The 22,282-nt window shown below is 54.7% G+C and overlaps 1 protein-coding gene across 2 annotated transcripts in view; it reads left to right on the forward strand.

Annotated features, from left to right (window-relative positions):
* OLFML2A (olfactomedin like 2A) overlaps positions 1-18,290 on the forward strand; it is a 28,576-nt gene extending 10,286 nt beyond the window's left edge. For both annotated transcript variants that reach the window (XM_058524016.1, XM_058524017.1), the window contains exons 3-8: positions 2,983-3,090; positions 6,031-6,240; positions 8,127-8,376; positions 10,631-10,855; positions 11,910-12,095; positions 13,819-18,290. In XM_058524016.1, the coding sequence (XP_058379999.1) occupies positions 2,983-3,090; positions 6,031-6,240; positions 8,127-8,376; positions 10,631-10,855; positions 11,910-12,095; positions 13,819-14,423 (1,584 nt within the window). In that variant the 3' untranslated portion in view covers positions 14,424-18,290. The remainder of the gene's footprint in view (positions 1-2,982; positions 3,091-6,030; positions 6,241-8,126; positions 8,377-10,630; positions 10,856-11,909; positions 12,096-13,818) is intronic.
* Positions 18,291-22,282: the final 3,992 nt, after the last annotated feature.

Below are 22,282 nucleotides of genomic sequence, written 5' to 3' on the forward strand. Positions count from 1 at the left end.
ATACTTGACATCAGCCTACACAAAACCTTTTCATAAACACTGGCTAGCTGAATCTTTGCCACAAGCCTTTGGAGAGGGAACTTATCATCCTAGCTTTACTTCTGGGGGATTGTGACTTGCCTAAGATCACACAGCAAGAAATTGGCACCACTAAGACTTGAACCCAGGAATTCTCTGCTGTGTCCCCTTGCCCACTGGAGGGGTCACTAGGCAGTTCTCTCAGCCGGGAGCCCATTGTCCCTTAAGCTTTTTTTGGTGCACAGCAGCCATGAGGGTTTTCACTCAGCATTATAGGACTGGAGTGGGGTGGTGGTAGGATTGACCCGGCGGGGGGGGGTTGAAGGGGGAAGAGAAGATAGTCTGCCTCATTGACATCCTAAGAGCTGAGGGATGTCCCAGGGCCTGTGGGAACCCAGAGGAAGAGATGACATTAGAACTGGGCTTTGAGGGATGTGTAGGAGTCCCTCAGGAAGAGCAGAATGAGGGCATTCTGGGTGAGAACACGTGGAGTGGGCGTGGCACAGGATGCCTCCCTGCCCTCTCTCTGTTCCAGCCCTGCTAGCTGCCTGTCAATTCCTCTAATACAATGCTTCTCAAACTGTGATGAAAGACCAGTTTTTAAAAAATCTGTCAAGAAACAATACTGTCATAAAATACTATAAAAATGAATGATTAGAAAAACGAAACAAAAACAGAAATGCAAAATAAAAGTCCAGTCTTTTATTATCAGAGTCCCCAGATATAAAATTGCCCTGTCAAATGGCTCTAAAAATGTATAAAAGCATACTCTCACTTTTTGTGATTATTTTATCACAGACTAGTAACGAGCAGTGTGGATCGGTACTGGTCTGCAGACCACACTTTGAGTAGTGTGGCTCGAACACACTATGTTCCTTCTTACCCCCAGCTCTTTGCACAAGCTGTTCACTTTGCCTGGAATTTCCTTCTGTCATCTTTGCCTGATTGGTGCTGCTCCTTCAGAGCTCAGCTCATATAAAACTTCCTCCTGGCAGACTTTCCTAATCCTCATCCACTCCCAGACAAGGTCAGGGCCCCGTCGTGAATGATCTGGGCTCCTGTGTGTTACCGTCTGTTCTCTGCTCTGGGCACCTGTGTATGACTGCGTTCCTTGACAGCCTGTGAGGGACCATGCAGGCGTGTGTCTGTCTTGCTCGTCACTGTCCTTAGTGTCTGGCCCAGACTAAACATTTGCTGAGGCTTACAGTGGTGGCAGGGGCAGATCAGGGAGGGCTCGAATGCCAGGCTCGGGGGATGAGAAGGCACGCAGGGGAAGTGGGGAGCCATGTCCAGTTATTAGCAGGAGAGAGACCCAGTCACAGCTGTGCTTTGGGAACGCAGTTTTGGTGACCATAAAGGCAGCAGAGTGAAGCTGGGAGGTTCCAGTTTAGTCCCCTGGAATAGCTGTCGTTATTGCCGATAGTCGTGCAGTCCTTGCTGCGTGCCCGCTCTGTGCTGAGCCCTGTCCAGACGTGGCTGCCCCCACCAGCTGCCTGTTGCCTCGTTTCACAGAGAAGGAAGCTGCAGCACGGACGAGTTTGTGCATGGTTCTCAAACTGTGCTCCACAGCGCCCTAGGGGTACCGTGCAACCCCTCAGGGCCTAAGCGAGGTTGTAGGGGAGCAGGCAAGACTCGAGGTCCTACCCCTGCTTCCATCAGAGCCCTCCCCTCCCTTTTTTGTTTTGGAGATCAGAGTCTACTCAGAGAAAAGCCCTCTGGCTTCAGACAACTTGAACACCCTGCGACAGTGGGAGTAGAACTGTTTTGGAAGCAGCTGGCCAGGGCCAGATGGGAGCGCTGGCCTGCTCAGGCTCTGAGAAGTGCCGCCGGGCTCGGACTGGGGCCACCAGGCGGGTGGGCGGAGGACCTGCCCTTCCCGAGAAGCCAGGGGAAGCTGATTTCCCAACCGGCCCCTTGTGCCAAGCTTTCCCTGACACTCTTGCCGGCATCTTGGCCATCTGGAGGACAGTGTCATATCCTGATGAGGTGTGACAGACAGGAGAAGGGGAGGGGTGGCTGCAGGGAAGAGCCCAGGGCTGGGCATCTGCCACTGACCTGTTGTGCAAGCTCCTCCCCGTCTCTTGGCCTCAGTTTCCCCATCTGAACACAAGAAGGAGCAGTCAAGCATGATAGGGAAGAGGTTTTAGTTTATACCAATGTGGGTTCTGCTCCTGGCTCCACGATTTAACAGCTGGGTGGCCTTGGGCAAGTCACTTCACCTCTCTGAGCTGCAGCTTCCCAGTCTGTAAGAGGAAGATGACAGTTGTCCAGACCTTGTCTTCCGTTGGGGCCCTGGAAGCAGACCCTGAGGCGAGTGACTCATGTGCAGGCGATTTCTTATGAAAGCGCTCCCAGGAGAAACGTACCAAAGGGGAGAGGCGAGAGGCGGGAAGGGAAGGAAGTCCAGCAGGGGTGTGGTCTCAGGCTGAGTGCCAGCCTCAGGGGGATGCTGGTGTGGAATAACAGCTCAGTTATCCCCACTGGGGCTAGAGAGCTGGGCTTACAGATGCCCACCCCAGTCAGGCATTGCCGAAGGGCTGCACCAGGGGGACCTACACTCCCAGGCACTTTGGGGGACAAAGCGGCTTTTGGAAGAGAGTCTCAGGTGCAGGCTGTTAAAAGGGAGGCACGTGGAAGCCAGAATGGGCACGAGAGACAGGAGGAGGGATCCCAGGGGATGGGGATGGAACTCCTTCCGTGTCCACTGCCTGGATTGTTGTGAGGGTTAAGTGGAATGGCTCGTGCAAGGCCGTGGCACAGGGCCTGCCACATGGTAAGTGCAAGAGATGGAGTCTGTCACTTTCCTTGTGATTATTAGCAGGCTGGGTCTAGTGGGCGCTGAGGGCCCAAACAGGCTGCTCTGAGGCCCTGGGGTTCTGGGGTCCCGTGGTGGGGCTCCTCTTACACCCTTCGTGCCTTGCCCTGTGCTCTGCCCTTTCCCTGACCGTCCGCCTTCCCTGGCAGCTACAGTCCATGGTGGATCTCCTGGAGGGCGCCTTGTACAGCATGGACCTGATGAAAGTGCACGCCTACGTCCACAAGGTGGCCTCCCAGATGAACACGCTGGAAGAGGTGAGGGCGGGGCTCAAGCCAGAGGCCAGGCTGGTACAGTGCCGGGGGCCAAGGGCAGTGTCCGAAGGGGCCCGGGCAATGCTGTCTGGACCCTGGTGGCCGTTGAAAGCGGGACTCTAGCAGGGAGCTGAGAGAGGGCAATGCAAGCCACATGTTCAGATTTTGGGGAAGAGGTCTGAATGGGGCTTAAGGGTCTGCAGGAAGCTGGAAGGCTGCGTGGAGAAACTGAGGCACTTGCTGGTTGTATGAAAGGGGTGTAGAGGGGGCTGGAACCCTCAGTTCACCAAGACCAGGACGCACACGTTGTGCAACTCCAGGGCCACCATTCACATAAATATCACGTGAGGGGTGCCCCTCTAGGGTGGTGCAGGGCTGGCTGGCCAAGCCCCCTGGGGCCAGGCCTGAGGCAGCGTGGCTGGCCCAGTACCCCCTGCAGTGGAGGCAGAGGGGCTGAGCATCTTCTCCTGGTCAAGGCAAATGTGCTGGAGAGCTAGGCAGGCAGCCGGGACTGCCCCCTGAAGATAGGGACAGAGTTGGGCAAGCGTGGGGGTCCAGGCTGCAGGTTCAAGGTTTGCATCTCTGCTGGCACAGCCTGGCCTCCGCCTGTTTCCTGCATCCGGCCCCCGCTGGGCTGCTGGGAGCCTGCAGACATGCAGCTGCCAGGAGCGGGCGTGGGGGCTTCCTTTCTCAGCTTCCTTTCCAGAGAGAGGGGGCACCTGGCCATCCTGTGCCCCAGGGTGGGAGATTAACCCCTTAGTATCCCCAAAGTTGGGGTCACAGTGGCTTTAATTGTTCAGAAAGCATTTGGTGAGCATCTTCTGTGTGCCAGGCCCATGCCAGCATGGGAGAAAGGTAACAGTTGTTGAGTTTCCACTGTGCACCAGTATTTCCTCTGCACCTGGTCCACGCCGGGCTTTCCTATTGCCAGCTCCACAGTTGTCCTCCTTTGAGCCTTCCTCTTGTCATCTCAGGAAATCTTAACTCACTTCATGTAACTATGAGGCAGACGATCTGGAGGGTACGTCTGCTGGGCCTGGAACAAATCAGAAATGATTTCTGCAGCAACAAAGGAATGATTTTTTAATTGTCTTCTGTTTTGCATTATCTGTGCTTTGCTTCTGTTTGCTAAGTGATAACTATGAAAAAAACAAAAAAGCTTTTTGCTAACCCTGGGAGGAGGTGGAGCGACCAGCCCCACTCGGGGGGAGCTGGCTCCCTCTGCCCAAGGGAAAAACATCCCAGGGGGTCAGGCAGCAATGTGGGGTCCCAGCTTCCCTCTGCTCTCTTCCCTTACACCAGTGGTTCTCAACCAGGGGCAGTTTTGCTCCCCAGGGGACAGTTGGCAATATCTGGAGACATTTTTGGTTGTCACAACTTGGGGGAGGGGGCGGTGGATGCTATTGGCTTCTTGTGGGTAGAGGCTGGGGATACGGCTACACATCCTACAATGCACAGGACAGCCCCACAACACACAGCCATCTGAGAAATGTCAGTAGTGCTGAGGTTGAGAAACCTGCCTTATACGGTTTGACTTCCGTCTTCCCTGTGATCTAGTTTAGAAGGCACTGTCTCGTTCCCTAGTCTTTCTGGTCCCCACACTAACTCTCACGTTTAGTTGTGATTATGATAAAGATCTTCATTTTACAGGCAGAGAAACTGAGGCTCAGAGAGGTGAATTCACTAGCTCGAGTTTACCCAGCCAGGAAATAGAGGGCAAGGATTTGAACCCAGCTCTGTCCGATTCCTGCCTTGCTGCCTCTTGGTCCCCGAATCTGTTTATACCCAGGGCTGAATGGACATGAATCACTCTTAGGTTATCTTCTCCTCTGTAAAAATTTCTATCAGGGAAATTCTGAACTCATAATTCCGATGCACCAGGGCTCCACGGGAAAGAGGTGCTTCCTGCATCTGACTCTAGTCTCTCCTGCTTCAGCTGAGAAGTAGACTTAGTTAAAGGAATTCCACACACACCCCAGACCTGCTGGGGCTTTGGGGACCTGAGGCTGATACCTAGTTTCCTGAGTCCTGCCCAGTGGCTGAGGCTATCCAGGGCAACAGCCCAGCGTGGGGATCCCTGGGACAGAGGATCCACAGAGAGGATGGTGGTTCTGAGCAGTCCATCTGTTCCCAGCAGGATTCAGAACCAAGGGTAGATAGGGGGATGGTGGGGTAACCGGGGGTGCTAAAGCCAGGCAGGGCCCCAGCAAGGAAGAGACAGGCAGGGCAGGAGAACAAGACCGGGAGTAAAGGCCGGGCTCGGTGCTGCGCGAGGAGCCAACACCGCAGGAAGAGAAGTCGGAGACTGGGAGACTGAGAGGGATCAGACTCACCCACAGCAAAACCCCAGAGAGCTGCATTGTTTGAGTATTTTATAAAAAGAAATTATTTATGTGTTTGTGTATTACTTGTGAAATTAAAAGGTAATTTTAAAGTAGCAAAAGATTGGTAGCAACTTAAATGGTGGATCCATAGGGACTGGCTGAATACCTTATGGCCCGGGCATCCAGTGGCCTACCGTGTAGCCAGTAAACGGAATGGGGAGTGCTATATACACAGAGACGGAAGAGTTCCCAAAGTAGGCTCATGTGAAAAAGCAAAGTGTTAAAAAAAAAAAAAATAGAAACCCTAACAGTTGTTGGCACTGAGAAACAAAGGTGGGAGGGAGACATTTTTATACCCATTTATACCTTTTTAATTTAGTACTTTGGACATATTATCTATTTTTTCATTCATTCACTTTTTAAATGAAAATTTAATAGGATTTCTTAGCAGCGTGCTTTATTTCCACCCATGCTCGGTGGTGCCGCCCCCACCCCTACCCCTGGGCCCTGCTTAGGAGACTGGGCAGCAAAGCCTGTTGGCAGAAGCTGGGGTGTCCCCCGCAGGCCGGGGGGGGCGGCAGTCAGAGGAGGCTAGAGACCTCGGGTCCCACCCCCACAGAGCATCAAAGCCAACCTGAGCCGGGAGAACGAGGTGGTGAGGGAGAGCATGCGCCACGTCAGCGAGCAGCTGAAGCACTACGAGAACCACTCGGCCATCATGATGAGCATCAAGAAGGAGCTCTCCAGCCTGGGCCTCCAGCTGCTGCAGAAGGACGCAGCCTCAGCCCCTGTCGCCGCCCCGGCCACTGGCCCTGCTAGCAAGGCTCAGGTGAGGCCATGGCTCTGATTGTGGGGCCAGAAGGTGAGTGGGCTTGGGAGCACAGTGTGCCAGGACTTCAGCCCTGAGGGCCAGGTGAATGGGAGTTTGGGGCTGTAGGACAGGGCTGAGGGCTGGCACAGCAGAGAGTCCCTGGCAGGGTGGGGGTTGGGTGCCTGCTGTGCTGTGAGCTGGGGGCGGACGAGGGGTCTGTTCCCTGAGCTGGACATATGGCAGTATTCTCATTCCTGTTTCCAAACTAGTGGGGACAAGGTTGTAGAGATGACCCTCCTGGCCTGGCCCTGCGAGACCAGGTCGGGGGCAGCAAAACATCTTCTATCCTCTCTTGCTATGGCTGGGCCACTGGCGGGGGCCGGCCTGCTCAGGGGCAGGTGGGCGATGCCGCGGGGACCCCTACAGACTAATGCCACTTCGTCCAACCCAACCCGGGGTGGAGAATTCCTGCAGCAAGCCCCAACATTCCACGGTCAAACTCCAAGCACAGAGTGAGCAGGGCCACTGAGTTTTGTCACCAGGCAGAGCCACCCACAGCATATAACACACCTCTGTACACATTTGAAAAAGGCCCTCTTCTAGGCAGACAGATTACAGAAAGTCTCTCCCTCTGGGCAGATAAATTAGAAAGAAGAGCCCCCTTGGGTGGACAGATTGTACAAAGGCTCCTTCCTATGATAGACACACACCAGAGTGTGTGGCTTGGCAAATGAAGTACAGATTAGATTTCACCCCATTCGTGCCCCTTCAGCCAGTCACCGCCTGCAGGACACAGCCCACGCCACTCTCCACAGCGGTGTTGTTTTCGGTGAGCAGAGAGAGGGAGGTGACATTGTGGAATCCCTGCTCTCAACTTGACTTCCTCAACAGACATTGTCTCAGCTCATCCCATAACCACCTGTGAGGAGGGATGGTCACTATCCATTTGGCAGATGAGGAAACGAGAAGGGAGGTCACAGTGGGGAGGGTGGCTGCGCTCGGACTGGAACCCAGGTCTGCGTCACTGCCAAGCCCAGACTCTTCCTCTCCACCTCTTGGCCTCCTGTGCTGCCATGGTGATGATGGGGCCATTTGTGTCTGCAGCTGGAACCGTCTAGATGCCGATAAAACGTGGAGGAAGCCTGGTGCCTTGGCCCATTGCTGGCTTCCTGCTCATTCCGTGCCAGTTCCACAGGCGCGAATGAATCCTGTTTTGGCAACAGCACAGAATGTCTAGATACTGTACTTGCTGTATCTCCTAAAGATTCTGCCTAACAATGGATAATGTCACAGGCCCTATGTTCTTGTGCCAAGCCAGCATGAGAGGCATTTAAAAGGAAGTAAAATAGCAAAATTCACAAAATGTTAGGAACTGCATGCCCCGGGGGTAGGGTGACCAACCGTCCCAGTTTGCCCCGGACTGAGTGGTTTCCCAGGATGTGGAATTTTCAGTGCTGAAACTCGGAAAGTTCTGGCACCCTGGGATCAGTTGGTCACCCTGCCTAGGGGCCTGAGAACCTCTCCCCTGCCCATACACGAGACCAATGAGTGAAAGAGACAGGAATGGGAAGCTGACCTCGTGATCGGCTACCTCCCAGGGGAGCTGACCACTATAGTCCACCCCCCGGGGGGAGTGCACAGAAGTTGGGAAATGGGACAGCAATCTACACTATCAGGCTGGGCTTCAAGCCTGCAGGGGAGCTAGAGAGCTGAGTGGAGAAACTGAGGCACACCCCAGCCATGGAGGTAGCCACTATGGGAGGAAAGTGGTGACTTCATGAGCACCTGGGCTGTCAGGCCTGGAGCAACATGACCATCCCCAGCCCCCGCATGCTGAGCCTCCATGACCCCCTGTAATAGCCCTTCTACTATCCCCCAAGTCTGAGACTTCCCTTGTCTCCCAGGACACAGCTGGAGGGAAAGGCAAAGACACCCACAAATATGGCAGCGTGCAGAAGAGCTTTGTAGACAGGGGCCTCCCAAAACCTCCTAAGGAGAAGCTGCTGAAGGCGGAGAGGCTGAGGAAGGAAGGCGGCAAGAGCAGATTCCCCCAGCCCACAGGCAAGCCCCGGGCCCTGGCCCAGCAGCAGGCTGTGGTCAGAGGCATCACCTACTACAAGGCGGGCAGGAAGGAGGCGACAGAGGCCATGGCTGGTGAGTTGGAGGGGGATTGGAACCTTGGGAAGTGGGGGCTTGCTGATGGATGGCCATACCCCAAGGACCCCCTGCAGAGATCCAGGGTTTTCTCTACAGTCAGACTGCCCCAGACTTCAGCTCCACTGATCACCTGTTAGTGCTCTTTGCACATCCACTCAATGGGCTAATACCCCCTCATGGGCTTGCTGGGGATGCAATGACATAACCAACACAAAGGGCCACTCAGTTCCTTTCCAGTATTTATGACTGTCGCCGCCCTCACTGGACTTTCCCTTCTTCATTCAAAGATATGCTGAAGGTCCACTATGCACTTGCTGTATCTCCCAGAGATTCTGCCTAACACAGAGCTCACAGTCTTTTTTCACAGGGAAAAAACATACCCATGACCAGGCAGCTGCCCCAGGGGTTGGGGAGGGAGGTGGGTGGAGAACGCAGGGGCCGAAGCCCGGCCAAGGTTCTGGGAAGTGACATGCAGCCTTTGGGGCACCTCTCGTTTCCAGACTGGCCTTGGAATGGGTGGCCTCTCCAGCACCTCCCACTTCTTATCTCCCCGCAGAAGAGCCCGCAGACTCCTGTGTTTTCCCTGCAGCTCCCTGCCAGATCAGAGTGAAGGGCCACAAGTAATTAACTGAGAGCAAGAGACAAAAGTTCCAAGAGTACCCAAATTTCTGAGCCATCCCCACTGGTGTGGCTCCTGATTCCTCCTCTGAGACCCTCCCCAGATGTCTGCACCCCTCTGATGTCCCGGAGAGGTGTCCCAAGCCTGCTCCCCCTTCTGGGTCCTGCTGATCGCCTCCTCCGGTGAGACCCCTCTGCCCGGCCTGTGTCCAAGGGGGCCGGGAAGTGGAACTGTGAGAGACCAGTCTTCCTCAAGAGCCCCTTAGTTTCTTGGTCTCTCAGGGCTCAGGGGCCTTTTCCCCCAGGCCTTGGTGCCAGCTGCTGGCCCTGATCCCTGCCAGCTTAGCCTGGCTTCTGCACAAACCCTCTGACCCCTGGCCAGGGCACTGCCCAAGAACAGCTGCGGGCATCTGCCTCTGCCAGCAAGGCCCGTGGGAACAAGCCCCCTGCCCTGGCAGGCTGCCCAGGCCAGGCGTTTTTGAGGCTCTCCGACCAGAGCGTCTGCCCCCACCCCACAGGGACCCAGACTCCTGGGGCTGCCTCACGGCAGGGCCTGGGGAACCCCTGTGCAAAGAGGAAGCCCAGCCGGGAGAGGAAAGGAAGAGGTCGGGTAACAGCCCTCAGTCGAGGGGTCTCAGGGCATCCCCCGGGGACCACCGTCACAGTAACAAGAGCACCGTGCCTTTGTCCCTGGCATCGCTGTTTTCTGAGTACTTTCACACACGCTGTCACCCTTGATCCGGGTGAGGAAACAAGTTCAGAGAGGTGAAGCAACTGGCTCCAGGTTCACAGCGAGTTGGTGGTAGAGGGGACTGGAAACCAGGTCAGCGGGCTGCAGAGCCTGCCTTAGACCCCTTCGTGGCTCTGTCTCTGGAGCTGAGGAGTCTTTGTCCCCCGGCTGTGTGGTGTTTAGTCTTCCTGCTTTCCCTACCCGGATCCCACCCAGACCCTATCCATGCCAGCCCAGAGAAGTGTGGGGGTCAGGGATGGCCTAGAGATGGCCCCAAACCACGTCCCACAGGAATGTGGGAAAAAGTCCTGTCAACAAAGCCCCTGCCAGCAGGGATGGGAGAAGAGGGGGAGGGGGTGCCAAGAATTCCAAGAGATGTGAGTGTGAGGGGACAGAGAGAGACAGAGCCCTGGGTCCAGCTGGCTGTGCCCGCCCCTCCTGGCCTGAGGTGGCAAATCTTGGGTGAGAGAAACTAGAGGGTGGGCTCCAGGAGGGTGGACTAGGAGAAAGTCTGTCCAATGGGAGCAAGGGGTTCTGCCTCCTGGAACTGAATCTAGGAAATGAAAGAATTGGTACAAAGTATTTGACGCTTAGGAGGGGAAGGCGTCTCATTTTTGGCACCTCATATTTGTCGGGATCTGGGCACATGTTTTATGTACATTTTCCTCTAATCAACACAATAGGCTGACGGGGTGGCCTCATGACTCTCGGTTCGCAGAGGGGAGGCTGAGGCCCACTAAGACAGGGGACTTGGCCAAGGCCGCTCAGCTGGGCGCTTTGGAGCCAGTCTGCTGACCACGAAGCCCTCCCTACCTCCCAGAGCTGGGAGCCCTGGGGGCCTGGGGAGGACCTTGGGCAGCAGTAAGTACTGCTAGGATGTGAGCCTCAGTCTTCTCTCTGCAGACAATGCCCTCAAGGGCACTTCCTGGCTGGAACAGCTGCCGCCCAGAGTGGAGGGCAGGCCACCAGAGCCCAACTCGGCGGAGCACGACGAGGCTGGGCCCAGGGCCTCAGAGGGAGCGGACCTGGCCCCTGGCACCCCCGCCTCGGACCCCACCCCCACCCCCACTCCCACCACCAGCCCCATGTCCACCGAGCCACCTTCACGCCCAGAAGTCCCCAGCCAAGGTGAGTAAGCCTCAGTGGTCAGCAAACTATAGCCCGCGGGCCAGATCCAGCCTGCAGCCAGTTTTTGTACAGCCCTCAAGCTAAGAACGGTTTTTACATTTTTAAAGGGTTGTAAAAAGAAAAAACGAATCTGGGACAGAAGTATGTGGTCTCAAAAGCCTAAAATATTTACTCTCTGATCCTTTACAGAAAGTTTGACGACATTTACAGTCAAACAGGTAGTGTTTTCAACAAATTCTTCTGAAAATGTCACCTAGAATCCCATCATCAAGTCTAGCAACTATTTTTACTTCTTTCTTTCTTCTGTCCGATCTTTGGCCCTGTTTGTCTGTCTGTTTGTGGTTTTGGCTTGTGTCTTTTAGTAGAAATCTTCCTCATTAAGTCATGGAGCCCATCCTTCTGGAAGGATCTTGGCTACCTGTGATAACAAACCTTAAAACCATTCCCTACTTTGATCCACGTGCATTCATTCCATTTCTAGGAATCGTTCCTAAAGGATCAATCAGCAAGTGGAAAACAGCTGCGGCTTAACTGGTTTCCTCACAGGCTATTTCTAATGTCAGAACACTGGAAATAATGTAAAGGCCTAGCACCGGGGGGACTAGTCAAATCCATTCAAGGGCATAGCTGCCTGGTGGCATGGCAGAACCTTGAAATCACACCATTAAAAGGCCACTTAATGATGTGAGAAATTGCTCAGTGGAGGGAAAAAACAGGATACCTAAAACTCTATATTCAGAAGAATCATGGTTTTTAAAAGTATGTCTGCATGACTGTACATGCAAAGAAGAAAAGGAAATACAGCATGCTTCAAAATTCTTTGGAAAATGGAATTTTGAATGATTTTTACTTTTTCCATACTCCTTTTCTGAATGTTCTGTGTTTTCTATAATGATCAGACTTTGCTTTGATTATGAGGAAAGAAAAAAAAAAAGCTGCAAACAGAACATCAGGAAGGATTTAAGTTAGACCCAGAGAACGTTCCCAGGGTTATCGCTCTGGCTCGGGGCCTGTGGGTCTGCGTACCAAATGCTTCGCTCCTCCCTCCCTGCAGGCAGAGAGGGGAGCTGCGAGGGCACCCTCCGGGCCGTGGACCCCCCTGTGAGGCACCACAGCTACGGACGCCACGAGGGAGCCTGGATGAAGGACCCCGCCGCAAAGGATGACAGGATCTATGTCACCAACTACTACTATGGAAACAACCTGGTGGAATTCCGCAACCTGGAAAACTTCAAGCAAGGTTGGGGACACCGGAGATGGGAAGGGGGCAGGGTGGGGGCAGCCTGGGGAGGGTTCCCCAGGGACACTTGGCCCGCCTTGCCTTGTGGTTTCCTGCAGTCTAGACATCCCCAGCCAGGCCTAGCTCCACATGGTCAGCCACCCCAAGGAGGGGAATCTGAGGGCACCCCTGTGTGCTGGCCAGGACCTTGCCAGGAGCTGACTGCAGCAGCCAACAAGATGGATATGGTGCTGCCCTCGTGAGTGTAACTCACTGTCGGAGGGAATAAGGCTTGGTTTCCACTTGTTGAGTCCTTTTCTGTGCTAATCACCCGTGTGCATCAGCTCGTGGTACCTTACGACTCCACAAGGTGGGGGTTATCAGCCTGTTTACAGGTGAGCATGCCCCCAGGCCTTTGAGGAGCTGCAGGTCTGGGCAAGGGCCAGGATGGGGCTCTCAGCACAGGGAAGGGCAGAATTTTGATTATCAGATCTGGGACATGCTGGGGGAAGGGATCATTTCGACATGACCCGCCTCCAGAAACACACAGTCTGATGTGGGAGGCAAAAGCTTAGAAAAACGAGCTCAGTATAGCATTAGAAGGAGAGCTCAGGGGGCTGTAGGAACCGAGACTGGAGATCAGAGAAGACTTCTCAGAGGAGGTGATCCCAGGAAGAAGGGCAGGAGTAAGCCACGCACGAGGGAAAGGTGTTCCAGGCAGAAGGCCCAGCGTGTGCAAAGGCCTGGCAATGAGAGGAAGCACCGTGGCATAGAAGGGAGATGGGGGGAGTGTGATGAGAGAGTAGGCTGAGGCAGAAGAAAGAGTTTGGACTTACCCTGAGAGCTGTGGTGTCCCAGGGTATGGCCTGGAACAGCCAGAGTCTTTCCACTGCTGGGCCAAAACTGACCTGGTCAGGGCCGGCACCGTGGCTTAGCGGTTAAGTGTGCGCGCTCCGCTGCTGGCGGCCCGGGTTCAGATCCAGGTGCACACCGACGCACCGCTTCTCTGGCCATGCTGAGCCCGCGTCCCACATACAGCAACTAGAAGTATGTGCAACTATGACATACAACTATCTCCTGGGGCTTTGGGGGTAAGAAAAAGGAGGAGGATTGGCAATAGACGTTAGCTCAGACCTGGTCTTCCTCAGCAAAAAGAGGAGGATTAGCACGGATGTTAGCTCAGGGCTGATCTTCCTCACAAAAAAAAAAATTGACCTGGTCATTGCCTCCAGCAGCTCACAGGCTGGTGTGGAGGAAGCCAATGAAAAGTGCCAAGACAAAGGCTTATGGGAGACCAGAGGATTGGCTCCTCTCAAGACTGGGGAGGTCAGGGAAGGCTTCTTGGAGGAGGTAACGTTGGCCTAGGGCTCTGAAAGATGAAGAGGCATTCCCTAGGCAGGTAGGATGGGGAATGGCAGTCCAGACAGAAGGAACAGCATGGGCAAAGGCCCTGAGACAAAGCACAGGGGCTGGCATCAGCCTGGGTCTAAATCCTTGCTGTGCCGTTTCCATAACTAGGTGACCTTGAACCCTCTGAGCCTGTTTCCACCTTGGTAAATGGGGATGATAAGAGTACCTCCTTTGTGATGTGACAAGATGGTGGGCCCTGCTCCAGGTCCATAGTACACTCAGTGTCTGCTGCTTGCTGGGCCACTCGAGAGCTGTGGTTGGCCTCGCCGGTCCCCGGGGTGGGCTGGGGTTTGTCCGGGAGGCTCGGGCGTGACCCTCCGCCCTCGCCCCTCAGGCCGCTGGAGTAACATGTACAAGCTGCCCTACAACTGGATCGGCACGGGCCACGTGGTGTACCAGGGCGCCTTCTACTACAACCGCGCCTTCACCAAGAACATCATCAAGTACGACCTGCGGCAGCGCTTCGTGGCGTCCTGGGCGCTGCTGCCTGACGTGGTGTACGAGGACACCACGCCCTGGAAGTGGCGCGGCCACTCGGACATCGACTTCGCCGTGGACGAGAGCGGCCTGTGGGTCATCTACCCCGCTGTGGATGACCGCGACGAGGCCCAGCCCGAGGTGATCGTGCTGAGCCGCCTGGACCCCGGCGACCTCTCCGTGCACCGCGAGACCACGTGGAAGACGCGGCTGCGGCGGAACTCCTACGGGAACTGCTTCCTGGTGTGCGGCATCCTGTACGCCGTGGACACCTACAACCAGCGGGAGGGCCAGGTGGCCTACGCCTTCGACACCCACACGGGCACCGACGCCCGCCCGCAGCTGCCCTTCCTCAACGAGCACGCCTACACCACCCAGATCGACTACAACCCCAAGGAGCGCGTGCTGTACGCCTGGGACAACGGCCACCAGCTCACCTACACCCTCCACTTCGTGCTCTGAGCCGGGACCTGCGCTCGCAGGAGGGGAGTGGCAGTGGGCATGGGGCTCCTCATGGCGACTCCCGGGAGGGACTCTGTCAGCAAATATTTATTGGGGGCCAGGCCCAGGGCTCGGTGCTGGGCATGTGGCTGCCAGGATACAGCTTCCTCAGCACCCAGGGAATGATAATCGCTTCCACTTGCAGGGCACTGTGCCCAGAGCTTCACGTGCACTAACCCACTTAATCCTCCCACCACCACCCTTGGAGGTAGAGATAGTTAAGCCCATTCGACAGACGAGGAGACTGAGGCTCAGAGAAACGACATCCCTTGCCCAAATAGTCTCAGTTAGGATCAGGCAGGCCATGCTGTTTTGCAGATGAGGAGATTGACCAGGCTCTCCCCTTCCCTCTCCCCTTGATTCTCTTGTTCTCTCAACTCTGTCTCCCTTCCTGGGGCTACTCAAAACCCTAAGCTTTCAGGCCCAATGTGCTAGTGTTGGGTGCAGGCCCAGCTCTGCACACCACGCCAGGCCCCCGTTCTGGCTGAGCTGTCGGTGGCCCCTGGCTTTGGGCCACTTGATTAATGTCCGTGCTCCTTGCCTTTGGCCAGCACCCCCACCCCACCCCACCTGCTGTCGGACCACATTCCAAACCTCCACGGTCACCCAGCCACTGAGAAGAAGCCACACCCTGAGAAAAAATACTGGCCCCCGTTCCAAGGCCCCCTCCCTCTGTGCTCATTTTCATATTCTCTTATTCTTCATCAGTGCCGTCATTTGTTTCCACAGCAGCAGCTGAGAAGGCTACAGGCAGCTGCCTGCCAGCAGCAGCTCTGCCAGGGTGGGCGCTGGGCCAGGCCCTGAGGCTCACTCTCCACCCAGAAGTGCTGGCTTTGGCCATGCACCCAGGCCACGGGACCTCTCCCCGGTCCCTCCCAGAGCCTTTGGGCCTGGGGTCCACCTCGTGCTTTCTCTCTGGGCCTTTGAACCCACAACCTATATACACTCAGGGATACTTCCAGGTCTGCTATGAGCGAGGCCCTCGGCCCAAGGTCAGGGTGCTGCTAGGACGAAACAGGTTCCCTCTTCCTTGTCGGTCCCGACCTGGTCATTTGGGAGGCTGGCCCGGCAGCCTGGGGGGCTGGGGAAGGCTGAGATCTGAGCAGTCGCGGCCAGGAGAAGCACTGGACCTTCTGGTTGCAGAGAAGAGCCGGAGGGTGGAAGCTGGGAGGCAAGGAGTGTAGGGGCGTGGTCTGTGGACCGGACTGTTCCTGGCTTCAGAGAGGTGGGTGCCAGGGCTGCCCCGAGTCGGGGACTTGGGGCTGAGGATGCACAGGTGGGCCACCTCACCTGGTGCTGCTGATGGCTTCCCAGAGCCACAGGCCCAGGCAGCCCAGAGGACAGGACCTTCCAGCCTGGCCTCATCTGCTTTGGATGGTATTTTTAGAGCTGGAAAGAAGTTCTCCAGTCCAACTACGTTTCACCAAAGGAGAAATAGGCCCAGAAAGGGTTAGAGGGTGGCTCGGGGCCACACTGGGAACAGGACGCAGCTGGCGTCCTTCCAGAAGGGCTTCCTCTGTATCCTTTATTCTCCCAGCTGAGAGGCAGCTCTGCCTGGGAAGGCAGTAGACTACCAGTGCCCAAGCCATCGCAGCTCCTTTGAAGGGTATTTGCTGATCCGTATACAAACCCTGGACACTCCCCTCATCCTGCCCCCAATGCCAGCTCCTGGGATATCTGTATATCTGAACACCCGGCTGCACACCGAGAGCGTAAGGAAACGCATTTATGCAGACTACATTTCTTTCAGGCGTCATCAGGTGCTGTTCAAGCTGTAACTCACCCCTGAAATAAAGGGGAATGATGACACCCCAGCCAAGCCAGGCTTGACTCATGGTGGTGGACACATCCAGCCTCCCCCACCCAGCCAGCGGCAGCGGGCTCCGCTTACAGCCTCTTCAGGGGGCTGCGAGGCCCCGCGTTTCCCCAGGCCCTGGGTGTGGGTTTTACAAGACTGTGTCTTTCGTGATATCACAGCCCAACCATGCGAGGAGTGTGCAGGCCCCTCTTTCTCCACGAGTCTCAGAAAAGGGAAAGTTAGGATGGGCTGCTTTTGAAAAATTAGACAACGAAAATTGGTTTTCTGGGGGAGATGGTGTTGGCTGCAGCCCCCAAACATTCACCAAGCTCCTGCTTTCATGCCCTTGTACATGGGTGGTGTGGTGGGTAGGGTATTTTCCTCATTTTACAGAGTCGAACTGGGGCCCAGAGAAGTTAAGTCACTTGTCACGTGGACAGTTAAGCGGGGAGCCAAGTTTCAGAATCAGGTAACATAGCCATCGGTGGTGGTTGACCATCAAGAGTGTGCTACGCGTGCCGCGTGCATATCCTTGCACCTTCCCAACAGTGGCAGGTAGCTACCTGGATGTGCCCATTCTACGGATGAGGAAACTGAGGTGAAGGGACTTACCCAAGGTCACACAGCAGCTTAGTCTGTGCCAGAGTCAGGGTTTCAGGGCTACTCAGGATCTGTTCTTTGCCAGCTGTGTGCACCTCCAGGGGCAGCTCCAGAAACAGTGGCTGTTGCTTTTATCCAGTGTAGCCAGGTCGCAAACCACATCCACATAGAAGACCCACGAATGAGTCAGCTTGTCAAGAGCCTTGAATGCTAGGCCCAGGGGTGACTGCCTCCAGTCACATTTGAAACAAAGTTGAGTGTAAATTAATAGAAATAAGAAAATTCTAAGACAATTGGATTTTGTCCTGTCAGTGGAAGGGTTTTTGTGAGGGAACTGGAGCCAGCCTACGAGTGCAAACCTGTGAGCGCTAAAGGAAATCTGAGCCCCCTCAGCTTGTTTATACCCGCCTTGGGCTTTGTTACATTGGCAACAGGTACTTCAAACCAGGACGGGCCTGGACGGGGAGGGCCGACGTGTCCTCCTGACCTCGGCAGAGAAGGCACAGGCGCTGTCTCTGGTGTTTCTGAACGACGTGACCCATGAAGGGGCTTTGCCTGCCGCCTTTAGGCCTCCCTAGAGATTTCCAGGTCTTACAGTGAATCTGCTCTGTCTGGCAGGAAAGGAAGGGGCCTCTGCCTTCGGGGCAGCCCTAAAGGTGAGGCCTGGGGGTTTTCCTAGGAATGATTTGAGGGCTCCTGAAAGCCCGCGTGTTCCAAAGCATCTTTTGCCCTGTGACAGCTTTGGAAACCACTCTGGTGACAGGAGGTCACAGAAGTGGATGGCTGTCGGGGAGCACTGGATAGGAGTTGGGGAGTCCTGGGTTGGAATCTGGCTCTGCCTCTTACGTGCTGTGCACTTGGGCAAGGTAGGGACTGACGGGGGACAGATGTCAACTCCCTCTTACGACTGAGGACCTGCAGCTTAGTGAGGACAAAGGGCAGCCGAGGGCCTAAGCAGCACCCTCCTAGAGCTAGAAGGCACCTTTGCATACATTATCACTAATCCACCCAGGAACCCCCAAGGTCAGTGTTATTTTTCCCCATTACAGGTGATGAACCTCAAGTTCTGAGAGGTTAAGCAAACTGCTCAGGGTCACGCATCTAACAAGTAGTAGAGTCAAGATTTGAACCAGATCTGTTTTTATACCAAAGCCCCAAACTAACTGTAGTTAGGAACCTTGTAACTAGTCATGTTTTCTTCTTTGCTTTGGCCGCTGGGAAGCTCAAAGTGAAATTTGAGATAATTTTTAACAGTCATACTGAGTCTCCTACTGGACTCTGGCTTCATTCTATCTGTCTGCTTTTGCTTTTACCTTGATTTCTTTATTTTTATTCTACTGTATTTTATATATTTTTGTAAGTTGCCACAAGACCTTTTTTTTGCAGTGAGGTGACATATACCTAAATAAATACATGATCAAAAGCTTGATTTAAAAGTTGACTAATTGCTCTGTCTGCATCCTTATCATAACACAGACATTTAATAACTTTTTAAAAAATACTTCGTTTGTTATGAAAATTGACCTTGTCTCTATACTGTTGCTGGAAACTGATGTGAATAATGAACTAGGGAGAAGAGTCCAACTCAGCCTGAAAACCAGGCCCCTCCTGGTGGAGAGGAGAAGCGAGTCGTTCCCAAAGATGTTCAGCCCCTTTCCCCACCTCCTTGTGCCAAGTGTAGAGAGAGAACGGCTGCTGACACTCGCTCCTGGATCAGAGAATGGGGCAGAGGGAGAGGGAAAAACAAAAAGAAACGCTTTTCTGGGAAAAAGAGAGTATCACAGAATCGGGGAGGGGGCGCTGAGCATCACTTGGTCCACGTTTCCCAAACTTGAGTCATTCACTTACGGACCTTCTCCGTGATTTTTGCCACCTCCCTTTACCATCGTCAGCATGGTTTACTCTTTCTCTTTCAGATGATCTCATTCTTTTTACCAAAATAACTTTGTTTCAAAGGGAAGTTTTATAAGCTGTTAGCAAAAACAAAAACAAAAAATTTTTTTAATTTTTTTAAAGGAGAAATATTCCAATAGTAAAAAGAAAGCCAGTGACCACAGATACAAGGTGACCGAGACGTGACCCTGAAAACAAGCAGCACTGTTGTACTCCAGCAGGCACCGTGCCTGTGAGCCCCGGCCCAATCGCTCTCGGTTTAAAAAGGAAGATTCGGATCTGGCCCCGTGGCCTAGTGGTTAAGTTCAGCGCGCTCTGCTTGGGTGACCTGGGTTCAGTTCCTAGGTGCAGACCTACACCACTCATTGGCAGCCATGCTGAGGTGGGGACCCACAGACAAAATAGAGGAAGGTTGGCACAGATATTAGCTCAGGGCCAATTTTCCTCAACAAAAAAAAAAAAAAGGAAGATTAGCAAGTGTTCAGGGGACATAAAGGGCGAACCAGCAGCAAGTGGACATCGTCCTTTATGTAATCAGAGGGATGGGATTGGAAGGGAATAGTTTCTCCCATGTGATTCAGTGGCCCTTCACATGGTGGCTTAGGTACCTCCAAGGAGCTCTCAAACCACTGATGGGCCTAAAACCACTTGGATTTAGACCAGCTTCCCCAAACACACACACACACACACACTCACTCACTCATTCATTCAGCCAGGCCCTCCCTCCCCAGCCTCCCGCAGTTGCAGGCCAGCCTCGGCAGAGCCCCTGCCTCTCCTGGCAATGACAAGGGTCCCACTCCCCCATAGGACAGACCAGCCAGAAGCACAGCACCACTCCTGCCAGGACAGAGGCTGATGGGGCCGTGTCCCTCTCGCCATGCAGTCCCCACGGGCTGACCCTAGTCCCAAGGAGGCCAAACATGGCTGGGCTTTGGGTGATCTGGACCACGGCCTCCCGCTCGGGCCGTCACCAGCCCCACTTGTTCCCTACTGCCCCATCTTCCCCCACCTCTGTGTCAGCTCTTCCCTCTGCCTGGTACACAGGGACCTGCATCTGTGCATGGCTGCCTCCCTCTGGTCATTCAGGTCTCAGCTGAAATATCACCTCCCCAGGGAAGCTGTCCCTCAAGGCTGAGTCTAAATCTGGCCCCGGTCACATGCTCTCTCTGCTCTTCACTAGTGGATATTTATTTATTAGTTTACTTGCTTAGAGTCTGTCTCCCCACACTGGAATCCGAGGTCCATGAAAGCAGAGCTTGCTCCCCACCATGTCATCAGGACCCAGGAGAGCCCCCAAGAAATGTCTGCAAATAACCGAGTGATCCGTGTCAGAACATTGGGCAAGTCCATACACTGTCTGCGGAGCAAGCCACCCCTGGCTCTGAGGTCGTGGCCACTGAATGCACCACACCTCTTTCGTTTCTTCATGCAGCATATTTGTTGAGGCCATCCATAAGTCAGGTTCCACACAGAAATTTCTAGAATGCAATCTCAGATCATTAAGGGTGGAGAGTAGACAGGATATTTCCAGCGACTCTCTCCATCCTCCAGTTCTATGAAAATGAGAAAACCCATCTTCAGGGAAAAATACCTGCCTGAACACTTCACCCTGCTCTGCAACCAGGGACCGAGCGGCAGAGAAAGCTGCGGCATTTCCGTTGTCTGTGGCAGTAACGCTCACAGCGCTGGACAGGACAGGCACGTGGCTCTGTACCACAATTCAGTGCTCGAGGCAGCTCAGCGGCCAGCAGAGGCCAGAGGCTGAGGAGTTCAGCGGGCTCGGGGGCTGGACTGACTTCTCTCTGATCCTTACTGATGTGGTTCACAGCATCACCCACCTGATGGAGCAGTGGAAAGGCTTGTGTGATTTTGTAAGCCCTGAGCGAGACGCCCAGCACGCGGTGGGCGTTCGGGGAGTGGTGGCTACTGCTGCCGTTGTGACCAGTTAACGCCCTGCTCAGAAAATCAGCCAGTAATCCTGGCAAGTCCACGTCACGCACTGTGAGCATCCAACACGACTGACAGCTGTGTGCCGGCCTCAGGGGCACCGAGCTGAGCAAGTCTCATTCCTATGCTTGAGAGCTTGCTGGAAGGTGGGAAGCCAGAAGCGACCACACCCACACAGTGTTCTTGGTGGTCCAAGAGCACAGAGCCCGAAGGGGCGCCACGTGCCTTGCTAAGGAGTATGGGCTTCTCCTGGAGCCACAGGAGCCACACGAGCCACAAAGGGGCCCACACCTCCCAACCTGTCCCCATGTCAGAGCAAAGAGCCTCCTCTGGTCACCTCTAATGATGTGGTTCTTCACGGGGGCCTCGCTCTGCGACTTCAAGCCCTAAAATCTCCTCTTGGCCGAGATATGAAAGGAAGAAATAATAATAATAACCACCCATAGGAACATCCCAGGGTGTGCTCTGTGCCAGGCGTGGTGCTGAGTCATTATGGCATTATCTCATTGAATCCTCCCAGGAACCCCATGAAATAGGTATTGTTGCGTCCACATTTCACAAATGGGGAAACTGAGGCATGGGCTGCTATGTCATGTGTTCAAGGTCACACAGCTGGCGGTGGCTGAGCTGTGGCAGGCGCTCTCTCAAAACACCACACCGGTGGTTCTCGACCCCAGCTCCCATCAGAATCACTGGGGAGTTTTAAAAGGTGCTGATGTCCAGGTGCAGTCCCAGACCAAATATACCACAGTCTCTGGGGGTGAGAACTGAGATTTGGTGTGGTTTAAAAGCTTCCCAGGAGAATGTGCCGTGCATTCCGGGTTGAGGTGCCCTGCCCCTTACTCTCCTGCTGCTCAGAAGGAGCACTCCATGCCTGATGGGGGGATCTGTCAGATGCACCCGGGAAAGCATCCTCTGCCCCGGCTGCCCCAGAAGAGGAAGCAGAGAGAACAGGCCTTAGCCTGGCGTGTCAGCCACTTCTCCCCAACAGGGCGACTGCGGTGGGGGTGGGGTTCCTAGGGCACAGAGCACAAAGGCTCCCTCTGCCCCCAGGCGGTGCCCAGATGCTGCCCCGCCCACCAGCCCTGTCTGAACTCTGCCCACATCTGGGGCCAGCCCCTCGACCCCCCACATTCCAGCAGGGACCCCATGAGGCAGGAACAGACAGGGCATTCAGGATGCACTCCTGCCAGGGGGGATGAATTATTACCGAGAATTATCTGCCATGAGCACGGGGTGGCATTTCACGTGCCAGAGGTTGGCTGGCCCTGCCCTGGCCCTGGCGGCTTGGCTCCGGGGCCCTCATTCCAACTGTGCAAGGACAGAAACTTTATTCTCTTTCACAGCAAGAGGCCTCCACCCCTCACCATCTGTGCTGCACCCCCTCAGCCATCCCCCCACCCCCCAGGGGCCAGAGCCTTCCTTCCCCGTGGCTCAGCACCCAGCGGATTAGATAAGGTGATTCCAAAGTCAAGTTTCCCAGGTCTTTTTAAGCGGGGGATTTTATTGACAGGGAGAGTCTTTGTTACCAAGATGTCGGCCCCAACCTGTTCTGGCTTTTCCGCATGAGGCCCTGACAGAT

Source organism: Diceros bicornis, chromosome 28 (assembly GCF_020826845.1).
Source record: "Diceros bicornis minor isolate mBicDic1 chromosome 28, mDicBic1.mat.cur, whole genome shotgun sequence".
Classification (NCBI taxonomy): domain Eukaryota; kingdom Metazoa; phylum Chordata; class Mammalia; order Perissodactyla; family Rhinocerotidae; genus Diceros; species Diceros bicornis.